Source organism: Cupressus sempervirens, chromosome 9 (genome assembly GCF_028749045.1).
Source record: "Cupressus sempervirens isolate cs-2001-9-10 chromosome 9, ASM2874904v1, whole genome shotgun sequence".
Lineage (NCBI taxonomy): Eukaryota > Viridiplantae > Streptophyta > Pinopsida > Cupressales > Cupressaceae > Cupressus > Cupressus sempervirens.
In genome coordinates this window covers 259,200,112-259,213,387 of record NC_143126.1, presented here as the reverse complement: position 1 = coordinate 259,213,387, position 13,276 = coordinate 259,200,112, and the positions used below count along the sequence as shown (strand labels likewise).

Genomic DNA, 13,276 nt, shown 5'->3' with positions numbered 1-13,276 from the left:
GAGAAATTTGTTTTGGTTCTTTATCGGAATGATCAGAAAGGGATCATTACAAATGTTATGGACAGGAAATATAATACATGCTTTTGCCTCCAATTCAATGTTTACAATTTCCTGCATATGTCTTGTGCTTGCTCTCTTGCATCTAATATACTTTACTCCACTCACGTTCCCCGCTCCTGATATTAGCTCTCTTCTTTTTTCCACCCCTTCATAAGGCAGCCTTTATGTTATCTATGTCGTCCTGAAGGAATCTGACCATAGGTATAAAAACATTAACAATTGTTAGTTAGTTGTTCTCTGTAGACTATAAACAAATTTCTGACGCCTCTTCATGGAGTTTAGATTTCCAGTTTCAACATATAATGAACAGTTTCAGTTTCAGCTAATGTAATGACACTTTCTTGGATAAGTAAAATGATGTTTTGAGTTTATGAGCATCTTTGTTAGTTCTGGAAATGCTCATCCAAGGGGACCCACTTGGTGAGAATTTCCCTGTTTTAGTTTAGTAGTTAATTTGCCATCACTTCATAGTTACTTTTCGTGTATTTGTCTGTTCTTGCAGCCACTGGAGACTGTTACTGCAACCAAGGCAGACATAGTAAATGCATCATGCATGTCTGTTTGTTCTGAACAATATTGTTGTTAGTTGTTTGAGTTCAATTCCAGTAGTAGTTTTCTTGAGCAATTCAGTGTATTCATTTCATGTGATTTCCTGTAAGCTTTCAGATAACATGGCTTTAGCTGGGACTTGATGCACATACAGTGCTCGCCAATTAAAGTACATGTTCGTAGGTTGGTAAGAGAATGAGCCTTCACCATAAGAAAGATATAGATGCTTAGCCTGGATGTCCGATCCTTGAGTTGAAGTTTGACAACCTAGTTATTGATCTAATTGGGAAGTTCAACATTGTTTGGCACTGTTGTCGGGAATGTTGTCAAATTAAGGACCTGTTGCAGCCACGAGTTTAAGTTGTTTTTTGTTCCTTTCACGTTGTCTTTAGCTTGCCTTAGATTCAGTTAATATTAAGTTATACTTATATTCCAATTCAAATTGGCTTCAATCTATTCTAATCTGTATGCATAGAGAAAGAAGAAGAGATGCCTTAGGAAGATTCTTCCCTAATGACCCTTAACCTGGTGACCAGTTAGGTGAGTTTTTGTTCATCAAGAAGTAGAAGCAGAGGAACACACCTATGTTAAGCCAACTACCAATTTAGCCACTTCATCGTCTCCCTCAGAAGAACTAGTTGACCACAATCCTTTTGCTAACATATTTGCCAATCTGAATGCTCCTCCACCTATTGACCTATTTTCTCAAAACCAAGTTGGTAATCCACTTGCATTGGTAGTCTATCAACTAAGGATGGCTCCTACCTTCTCGTTTCCTATCACTAATCAGAATGTTGTGAATAATATGAAGAGTATTCCTGCTTCAGCTCTTCCTAAGTTATATGGCCTAGTGACGGACGACCCTGATATGATTTTTTTTGAATTTGATATCCTCTTTAGGAGCTATGATTAGACCACCAATGTAATAAAGTATTTAATATTAATGGTCATTTAGATATTCTAGATATTAAGTCTTTTAGGCAAGTTTTTATTTTAGTTAGTTTCTAAATAATATGGAACTTTCCAGTTTTCAGCCTTTTAGAAAACTTCCATTTCTTTTGAGTTATTCTCTATCTAAGGAGACTACATCTACATATTGTAATAATTCTTTTTTTGAATGTACGTTTTTGTAACATGGTATCAGAGCTCAGGATGTTTTTTTTGATTTTTTAATAAAAAAATTGAAGCTCTTTTCTACTTAGAATTTTTCCAAAAGTTTTTGTTTTTTTTTATGGAAACCCTAAGTATTGGTTCGAGAATTTTGGTCCATGTAATTTTCTTGGAACAAAAATTGGGCTTTGTTTTGTTTTCTTTCTGACTTGATCCATGCAATTTTCCCTTTCGCTTTCACCATTAATCTTATTTTGCTAAGGACTGCAATATTCAGTCATATTTCTTTAGCTTGAACAATATTTGGACTTATTCATGCTTTTACTTTATGTTGTCTCTTATCTCTTCTGGTACCTCAGGACTCAGGAGTGCCATATGTGATTTTTTAACTCACTGGTTAGTCCATTTTAGGGATATTTCATTATGTTCCCCTTTAGTTTGGAATCCAACAGCTGTCATCTTTGAAATCCAGATATAAAATTAGTTCTATCCAGTTAAATTTTGGAAGTAAGATTTGTCCATGCCAAATCCCTTTTCTTGATATTAAGGAATGGTTTCTAGGGTGTTGGTTTTCTACACCATTTTGAATACTTTTTGTAATAGATGGTACACCGTACAACTATAAATTTGCAGTGTTTCACCAAGTTTCCAGGATGGAGAGACGAGGGGTGGGTTTCAGGGATTGTGAACTTTTGTCCTGGTTTAGTGGACAGAGATCGCTATTAAAAATAAAAAATAAAAAATACTACAGAAAATAATATTTGAGAATTTAATTACAAAGAGGGGCAAAAAAAATCACAATGCATCATATCAAACAATATCGATATGAATACTAGAGACTGATGTTGTATACAAAGTTGTACTGCAATATGACATTGTGCATCAGAGACAACAAATCTAAGTCTGTATCCATATCTTCAGTGGAAATTGTACCACTCACCAAGACTATTGTTTGATTTTGTAAGATCATCTTCTGCACTATCTGATGTCTCAGTTTTGGCCATACTGTAAGCAATCCAAGCAAATTATGACATTGTTTCTGCAGTTGCTGTTTTCAAAGATCATAAAATCTGTTTCCATTCATCATCCGAGAAAATACTACTAGGCTTCAAGATTATTAATCAATCAAATGAAAGTAGATACACCAATGCCATCCAAATTTTGAATGGGCCATTCTATAATATCAGTTAGGAGCTTCAGCATGTTCCCAAGTAAAGGATTTACTATAAAATAGAACTTGACAAAGAGGTCGACTTTGCATTGCAGTGCCAATGTGCACATGTCTTAAATACAAGGATCTTCAACAATATTGTTGTATTTACTCTCTAAATTTCTGGGCTGTAACCATAAAAGCATTGCTCAATATCAATTTTGTCATAGCAGACCAAAAGTAAAGATTGAATTCAGTTTCTCAGGATTTGATCTGGTGTAGCTCAAAATATTTTTATTTAATTTTAATTATAAAAACTATAGCAGGGGTTTAGGGACACTGCCCCTTGCATGTTTCCTTTTGTGATACAAACTGGGGTTAGGGGATGAGCTCCCACCACCAACTGAAATTAGAGGCTTTGAGGTCACATGGACCTTCATGGTGCGTGCAACTTTTTGTTCGTCTCTTCAGTTGTTTTAATGTTAAATGATTTATTTTTATAGTTAGCAGGTGAGATGCCCTCTTTCTCTTTTGGTGATAAAAATAGAGCAAATGGAAAAGGTATTGATAAGTTTTAAGGTTGGGGGCCTTGGTGAGCCTCCTATTTAGGTTTGTGGTTAGGGTTTATTTTTTCTTTTTAAAAGTTTTATTTGAAAGGGACTTCTTATTTTGACAGGAGCACATGTCTTGCTGTATTTTAACATTCCCTAGAGAACATTCCTAGGGACGTCCCTGCATGTGTAGGCCCCTCTGCGATGTTTCCCCATAGGAAAATGTTTCTGGGTTTATCCATGCATTTTAAGGACTTTCCCAGGGATGGGCCTCTATGTCTTCAGACCATGGTACCTGGTGGTTTTCCCCCCCACCCCACCTCCTCTGCAAGGTCTCATTTTCAGGGAACGGGGTAGAAATCCTGTAGGCAGTGTTCCTACTTGGAAAATTATATGTTTTAATGTTGATCGTTTCATGTTCACTTTGATTCTGTAACATTTTTAAGTTGTTTAAAATGTTATGTTCCTCAGCACCTAATAAGATTCTGCATCTCTCTTTTGTAGATGTTCGGACACAAGGAATGTATCAATTGCTAGATCCAGGGTTTATTGGTGTGATATTTTCTTGTTTCAGTGAAGATGTCCAGAAGGTAAGGAACCTGTTATTTGAACTTCTTTTGTGTTGACAAAAACTGTTTTGTTTAGAGTTTACATATTAGCTCAAGCTAGGACTTTATTTTTACAGGTTGGTAGGATTCAAGTTATAGCTTTTCAGGCCCTTGATGGGAAGCAAAAAAGCCTGACAAGACTTCCTGTTCAAGTAGCTCCATTACAAGTGGTAACCGGTTTAGAATCTGAGCCTGGAAGAACTAAGTCGGGAAGCCCTATCCCAAAATCTACTTCTGTGCGACCAGAGATCATTGATTTAGATCCTCTGAATACAAAAGCACCAGTCAGTGCTGCTAAGGTAAAATATCACATTTGTATTGATATTTCAGTAGATTCACATGTTCATTTTTCATTGATTACGCTAGAGTAAATGTCTGATATGCCTATGTAAAAATAGCTGGGAAACTTTGGAAGATTGCAGTTTCATGTGTTTCTGGAAGCAGAGAATACCAATCACTTTTGCATGTTACAAATTCACTACTAGAATAGCTTGTAATGTCCATCAGGTGGCATTGCTTTTTAACATCACTGTATTAATTACTTTATCATTAGCTAGCAAAAACAGTTTTTGAGATCACTTCCATGTAAATTAAGATAACCCATATCTAGTTTTTCTTTTCTCTGTTAATTAGGCAGAACTCATCTTTAGTTTTTGACTTCCCTGTTGGTTGACAAGAAGCCTGAAACCATATTGAGTTTTTCAATTCCCTGTTGATTGACAAGATGTCTTGTGCTTCAGATAGGGGTTCAATTAACAATCACTTTAAACATATGCTAATGTTAAACAGGCATTTGAGGGAAGTTAAAAGTTTAAAAACTGAAATACCATGAAGACTAGCACTTTCTCTTTGATATTCTTTATTTTTATCCAATATATAATCTGGTTTGATATTCGCATGATTATTAAAACCAAAAGTACAATGCTTATCAAATAGCAAATCTATAATACGGCTGGGATGTAATAATAGATTACAGAAATCCTATTAGAGACAACAAATATAAGACACCAAATGCAATATGAAACTATAGAAGGACAACTTTAAGCTCAAAATGATTTATCTTTTACTTGTTAAGGCTATCCCAATTTATTTCAATGATCTGTAAGGAAAATAATGTGGATTGATTTTAATCTCTAAGATTTGTCATCGTTTTTTAGCTCGTACCAGACATGGACCTTGTCAGCTTGTCAAAAATGACAGAACCATATTTATCTTTCCAAAATGTTCTTTCCCACAGTTGTTTTCAGATTGAGAATCATCTGTCACCGTCATACCACTCATTTTTCCTACTAATTGTAGTTGGTAAAATGTATAGTGTAGCTAACGAGTAGAGTAGTATCCGAACGGGCGCGTGATGCTTGAGTCACCCCTTCGGAAAGGTATATGTATACCGTCCAAGATGGACTTTGGAATCATTGTAGTCATTGTATTCGGATTGTAATCATTGAGTGCATATATGAATAAAGTATCTGTTCTGCGTTGAATTGTGCTATACTACATGTGTTAAGTTTCTTACCCTTAAACATTTGGCGCCGTTGCCAGACGAACCTGGAACGAAGGAATGTGATGAAGATTAATGCCGAATTTTCTTAACAAAGATAGGAATAAGGTAAAAGACAAAGATGAGATACGTACAGCACAAGAAGTTTTAATTTTAGCACAGCAAGCAAAGTGCAGGTAGAGGCTTCAGCAGATTGCCGGAGGGGCACTGAAGGGGTGAAGAGGCACAGACGGAGGGAGTGCACTCACCTAATAGGCTGAGGAGTGCCGAGGAATTGCTGGAGGAGACTTGACAGCGATTAAATTTGGTGGAAGAAACAAAAGAGGAGTTCCTTAACCTATATACGTCGAGGGGAGAGCGTCCAAACGGAAGGGAAGCAACTCGCACGGCTCGGAGTGCCAAGGGGGCACAAGCGTGGAGTGAACTCTTCGTTCTCGATACAACGGACGAACGGATACAGGCGGAGAATAAAACAACCTCACTTGAAGAAGACCTTTCACTAGGCAATGCGATTGTTGAAAACAAGATTGCTATATAGAGCAACGTGGGTGTGTAGAGCAGTGCGGGTGCTTTGAACAATGCGGGTGCTCAGAATAGTGCGGGTGCTCAGCAAGTACCTCAGAATCAAAGGAAAGTAGCGATGGTAGGTCCTAAAGAAAAATTACCCAAGTTTAACGATGATGGTACAACAGATAGATGAGGATGATTGGATCAGACAGTTCCCAACAACTCTGCGGGGTGTGGCAATTGATTGGTTTTCCGACGCCAACCCTTAGAAACTGACTACATGGGCGAATGTTAAAAAAGAATTTATAGCAGAGTTTAGATTGCTTCCGGATGATAATGAAATAGTAGTAGAGATATATAGTACTAAACAAGAAAATAATGAAACAGTATGGGCCTATGCTAGACGACTAAAAGAGCTGGTCGGGAAGATGGAAAGTCAACTGGCATACGATTTGAAAAAATGATGGTTTGTGGACGGGCTACGACCGACTCTAAAAAAGAAGATGAAGATTGTACCATTGGCGTTGTACACAGACGCGTATACTTGTGCAATGGATTTAGAAAGTGAACAAAAGACAAGTAAGAAGGAAAAGCATAAATCCTCGGATTCAGATGATTTATCATTTGAAAGTAGCAGTAGTGATGAGGAATCAAACAAGAAGGTGCAAGCATTATAGAAAGATATGCTTCGAATGATGAAAGAATTTGAAAAAGATTCCGAACACAGTGAAGGGAGAACTGTGGTGCACAGATTGTAAAGAGGATGGCCATACGAAGGGTTCATGCCCGAAGAAACAGTTTTGTGACATTTGCCAGGTGCCTGGACATTCCCTGAAAGAGTGCTCGTTTAATATGAAAGTAAAAGGACACCAGCAGGTGCTACTAATGCAGGAAGCGTCCAACAACAATAGCACAAGCAATGGTGCAACTTTGGGTGGATATCGCAATAATAACAGATGCGGAAGGGGTGGAAACAACAACAATAACCAAGGAGGCCGAAGTTGAATACAGTACGATGCGAGTGGACAGCCGATGATATAGTGCCGGGCATGCAATCTTTGGGGCCATTTCGCTAGGGACTGTCCTACGAAGGAGACGCCACAACTACTATTCAGATGGTGTGGTCTAGGGGACCACGAAGATGCAAAATGTCCAAAACAAGGGGTAAATCTATTAAGCATTGAAACGTGTGATGAGAAAGTATTGGCAGTTACATGGGAGCAGGCGAGGAAAGCGAAATATTCAGATGCAGAAGAAGAGAAGGAGAGGTTACAAAAAACACAGACAGAGATAGAAAAGCAGAGAAATCACAAGTCAAAGACACTGCTGAAACTTCAAAAAGGAACTTGACGGAACATAACATGATGAGGTAGATAATGCAAACAGAAGTGCCTATTAAACTAAATGACCTTCTCACGATGCCACAGTTGCGTACAACTATTATGAATATGACATCATCCTTGAGAGTGATAGAGGAATTAAGGGATAGTAAGGGAACAACGACAACAGACCCAATGCTACTGGCACTTACAACAGGAATACACTCGACAGTAGCGGAGATGGGCATTTTGGATACTGTGCTGATGGATACAATTGTAGACGGAGGATCGGGGGTGAACGTGCTGCTGGAAGATATTTGGAAAAAGCTTGGACAACCCACACTATGGCCACCTACTTTCCAGTTACTTGTAGCAAATCAGCATGTGATAAAGCCGTTGGGAACTTTGATGGCACAGCCGGTGACAATTGGGACAATCATTTTTACTAGATTTTGTTGTCATCCCACTGAAGAGAAGAGGGTATGATGCCATCTTGGGATGAGGGTGGCTGGTGCAAGCAAAGGTAAAGCATGATTGGAAACGGAACACCCTATCCATGGAGAGAGGAGGCAGGAGATTCATAATCGATTTGCATACACAAATGGTAGGGGAGGAAGCAGTGTCGTTGGACTCAGAAGTAGAAGGTGAGAGTGATGACGAAGGTAAAAAGGGAATGGAACTAGATGAAGAAGGGTTGTTGAGATTATTAAGATGGTCAACTGATGACGACCTAGATTCGGTGGACGGACTGCTACACTGGCAAATGGAAGATTACGAGGTTTTTCCGAGCTGCAACATGTTGAGTGTCGAGGAAGAAAAAGCAGGCAATGAGTTCTCGAAGGAGTATAGTGAACTAAAGGAGGGAGAAGCGCAGGTGGATGAAACACTAGCCCATACGTTCAGTGAAGATAAACTGATGAAGTACGAAGAGCCTATGGTGAAAACAATGAACTTGGGTGATGAGGAAAATCTGAAAAACATTCTGGTAGGAGATGATTGGAACCTTGTACTCCATGAAAAGTATTCATGGATCCTTGTACTCCATGAAAAATATTCATGGAGTACAAGGATGTTTTTGCTTGGACATATAAAGACTTAGAAGGAGTGCCACTGGAGCTATGTGTTCCCCGAATACCATTAATCGAAGGTGCAGTACCCGTACGGAAGCGGCCGTACCGAATGAATAAGAACTATGCAGCATGGGCCATGGAAGTTGCACAAAACCGGCTGAAGGCATGGCATGATAAGCACTTAAAATTAAACAACTTTCAACCAAGCCAGTTAGTATTGAAGTATAACGGATGGAATGAAATCAGACCTAGGAAGTTCAAAGTTAAATGGGTCGGACCATACAAGATATAGGAAGTTGGCTATAACGGAGCAATTAAGTTGCGGATACTGGACGGAAAAGAAATACCTGATGTAGTGAATGGATCGAAGTTAAAAATATACCATGAAAGAAATGGTTCCCCGCCGACAAACAACTGAGAAAGAAAAAACGACTGTAAATAATGTATATATGTATAATAAGTAAATAAAATATAGAAGTTGAACATAGTTTTAAAGTGCCAAGTAATAAACTATAGTTTTAAAAGTGTGAACATGAAGGAGCAGGAAGCAAATTTGTTAATATGACTAGAATTTCAAATATTGAAAGTGATGGGAAACACAACCTACCGTACGGCCTTAAGGGACATAATATGGAACAATATTCAAACCAAATTATTGTAAGAAGTTAAGGACCCTACAGACATAGTTAGATGAGAATCAAAAGACCAAGTATAGGACAAGCTAATAATCGTACGACCTTGCAGATACAGTAAAGCTACCGCACGGAAGAAGAGGAAAAAACACTTGAGGTCCACAAGAAGAAAACAATGGAAGTATGACATGAGTCTGTATAGACTTGAGAGGCACATCACAAGCTATTAAAACCTCCGTACGGCTAGAGGAAAGCCGAAGGCAGTTTGTAAAAAAAAATTCACATAAGACAGTACGGTGTATGGTAAATAGGAAGTGCACAGGAGGAGAACATTTGAAACCTGTACGGCCAGAGTGGCCAGAGCCCATTCAATTAAATGCATAGACCGTACGGCTTAAGGAATAGGAAAAGACAATTTGTACGGTGTTAAAAAGAGTACTGTACGGAGAGACAGTGGAATTGGAATTGAAAAAGGATCGTACGACCATTCATGAAAGAAAAGAGATTGATCAGAAGGCAAGCTGATGACCGTACGGCCTCTAGAAAGCCTTGCAAGTATAAGAAAGCTACTGTACGGAAGGAAAGGAAGGAATATATTTAAGTTTGGGAACCGTATGGTATTCAAAGGCAAGAAGCTGGCAGCTGTATGATATTCAAAGTAGAGCTAGGAAGGTATAGTGACCGTATGGCTAAAGGGGACCACATGGTGACACAAAACAAGAGTTGGGATGCATAGAAAGGCCATATGGCTGGAGCATATTAGGAGGCAGTTGTACGGTGTCAAGGAAGGGCATAATAAGAAGGCAACTCGTATGGTGTCCAGAAGGCAGATAAATAAGAAACAAGGACCGTATGACGACCACAGCAAAGAGATGAGGCTGGTTGCGTACGACGTGCAAGCCATCCAGAGCCGTAGGAGGTATGGTGGAAACATTGTTTCGAAAACGACCAAATATTGCTTGAAGTCCCAGAGTTAGGGAAACAAAGTCCGTACAATGGCCAACAAAGAAGGGAAAGATCGTACGGTCCTAGATTATAAGAAAGGGAAAAGGGTCATATTGTCGAGGAGAAAAACAATCCATACGGCCAATCAGAGAGGAAGCCAAGCCGTACCATCACAAGAGGAGCCGATTGAGCAAGGAAGAGGAATTGCTGTAGTTGATTCACAAAGCTTGAGGGAAAGCCGTACGGATCCATACAGGGAAGGAGAAGAATTTCTGTGTATGAAGTTTGCAAGAAAGAGGAAGTGGAAGAGCAAAAAAAAAAAAAAAAAACGATTAGAAATAAAAAAATGTTCAGAATGAATAAGGTATGATGCCGAAGGGAAGGGAAAGACATAAACAAGTAGAAACACAAGTGGTTGGCTCAAAGAGTGTGGAATCGGAAGACAATCACAAAAATGGTGTGTACCATGGAGTTTTGTGTGGAGTTGAGAGTGCTAATTTGGTTTTGGCGGCATCAACCCCGCTAGGGGCGATGCCCCCTAGACTCCCAGTTAAGGGAAGTGTGACCAGTTGATGAGACCCCGGTTGATGAGACTTGGAGCTGTTGTAGGCATGGAGTATCTGTGTGTTAGAGGTGGCACTCGGAGTAGGTGTTTGGATGTGAGGCTGTCTTGGTGGATGCATAGAGAGCTTGGGAGGAGCTGATCATCTAGTTGAAGGTAGTACGAAGACACTTGGCTCAATGTACCCAGGAGTTGGAAGCAGAGAAAGCAGCATGGGTGGCTATCAAGGTCAGCTAAGGAGACAGTATTGTGTTAGCAGAGGCTATAGATGCAACGTGGTTTGGAGACTAGTTTGGTGCAGGCACGGGACAAATGTGAAAGTGGTGTGACAAACAAATTTATCTTGTTGTAGTTAGTCAATTAATGTATTCCGTTTTGTTAATCTCTCACAGATATTTTGTAATTGTCGTCCGGAGACGACTTTTCCTTTTGGGGGGGGGATGATGTAGTCGGTAAAATGTATAGTGTAGCCGATGGGTAGAGTAGTATCCGAACGGGCGCGTGACGCTTGAGTCACCCCTTCGGAAAGGTATATGTATATCGTTCGAGATGGACTTTGGAATCATCATTGGAATCATTGTAGTCATTGTATTCGGATTGTAATCATTGAGTGCATATATGAATAAAGTATCTGTTCTGTGTTGAATCGTGCTATACTACATGTGTTAAGTTTCTTACCCTTTATGGTAAACGCTAATTTTCCTTCTGATTAGATTTCTTGAGATATTTAATAATTTGCTTCTACCTTTGTTGTATCATTCTCTTAATTGTTGCTTATCTCTCAATTCTTCCACAGTTTTTCCAAATTCATGTTCAGTCAAGTAGCTGCAATTTAATTTCTCGATAACAATGGAAAATCTTAAATTAATTTCATGATTTGCTCTTTGCACTGTAAACATTTAAGTTGACTATGTCAATGAATTACTTCTCTTTCTATATTATTCATGCCAGCGTTATAAGAAATGCTGACTTAATTGCTGCTTTTGACTATCATGCCTAGAGGAATAATACCTTTTGCCATATTTTACCTAGTAAATTTCTTAAATCAAAACCTATTTTGTTTCATGTCAGTGATTATTTCAATAAAAATACCAAAGGAATGCTTTATCCTTCTCTTGAATGCTTCTATATCTTTATGGTGTACTCCAAACGTTTTCATGTAAATATTTAATAAAATGGTTATCAACTTCTTTTTGTATATTATGCTTAAAGTTTGTTCTGTGTATAGGATTTGTAAGTTTTTTGAATGAAACACATTGATTAAAAACATCTATAGAAGATTTTTATAAGAGGATGGTTGTTATTCATACATAACTTAGGCAACTCTCTATTTAATAAGTTATTTCAAGGGCAAATCTAAAATGGGGATTATTTCCTTAGTAAAAAGGTAAAATACTCTTTTATATAAGCTGAAACAGTACGCTCTATAAGGAGACAGTGTCCACTATATGGTCTGTCCAACTCATTAGAATGGCAATTTGGTAATTAATAAACAAGCACCTTATCGAAATAAGCTTCAAAAAGTTTATAGAAGGCAGACATCCATCCAAGAGCTTGATAATCCATCAGAGGTGCTGGTAAAATGTAAATGTTCATCTTCAGGCTACACTACTATGACTTCTAATTTGAATCTTAGTGTATCAGAACTGCACCTGTCTTCCAAACTTCAATTTCTAAGTCTAGCTCATCATTTGGTTGAAGCTAAAAACTCCTTATACTTTTTGATTGAAGTTACATACTGCCTGTAGTCTTTCTATTGTCATAACATCAACATGAGTGTAAAGAATTTACAATATTTGGTAGTTTCTTATAATCATATCTTTTTGAGAAATGGAAAATGGTTTGGGAAGAACCTAATGAATGCCTTGCAAGATTTTTGAGAGCTGCAGATGATATTTGCAAGTTTATAGCGATATCTGTTTGAATCACTTGCATTTCAATTCCTTGTCACTAATCTTTTGTGCAGATATGGTATGATTAGTTGACTAGTTTCTGCAAAGTTTTTTGAGTGAACACATAATAATACTTCTTAGTTTTGAATATTCGTATAGTTCTATTTTAGCCGACTCTTAATTCTTCCAACATTCAACTTTTTTGAGAGAAACTGGATTAACTACGGATAAAACACAGATATTCTTTGCCTTACACATGTTTTATATGCTTCTCATTCCTTTCAGCTCTGCAGGCCACTCAAACTGTTCTTTCATTTATCCTTGTTTCCTGCTGTTATTAAAAGTTTAGTTCTTGTGATAGAATCATTCTGTTTTAAATTGTGTAATAAATATGAGGACAAATTATAGTATAAAATACTCTTTCTATCTGAGCATTCTAGATTTAAATCCACATACCCTACAAGAAACATGCGAAGATATTACTCCTCCACTCAGTGCTATTGGAGGCTGGCTATCAAGATCAACAATTTGTGACACCTTTCTTGCTTGATCAATATTAAAAAAGGAAGCATATGGAAATATCCTAATGATTAAAATCTCAAACAATTACATCATTCACACCAATATATTGATTTGACATGAGGTTCATTCATGACCAAATCCAATTTGAAGCATATTAAGGTCAGGACATGGATTTTTCTTTACTTATTATGATTAACTCTGATATTCTAGCCTTGTGGGATGAAGTGTGAGACACATATAGAAAGTGGACAGACAGAATGACTTTTTAAGGGACAAGGTAATGTAAACCAGCATTTGC

At 38.0% G+C, this 13,276-nt stretch overlaps 1 protein-coding gene across 3 annotated transcripts in view; it reads left to right on the top strand.

Moving 5' to 3' along the window:
• LOC149538436 (uncharacterized) overlaps positions 1 to 13,276 on the top strand; it is a 159,284-nt gene that overhangs the window by 99,322 nt on the left and 46,686 nt on the right. For all 3 annotated transcript variants that reach the window (XM_089799770.1, XM_089799768.1, XM_089799769.1), the window contains 2 exons: positions 3,925 to 4,010; positions 4,106 to 4,327. In XM_089799770.1, the coding sequence (XP_089655896.1) occupies positions 3,925 to 4,010; positions 4,106 to 4,327 (308 nt within the window). The remainder of the gene's footprint in view (positions 1 to 3,924; positions 4,011 to 4,105; positions 4,328 to 13,276) is intronic.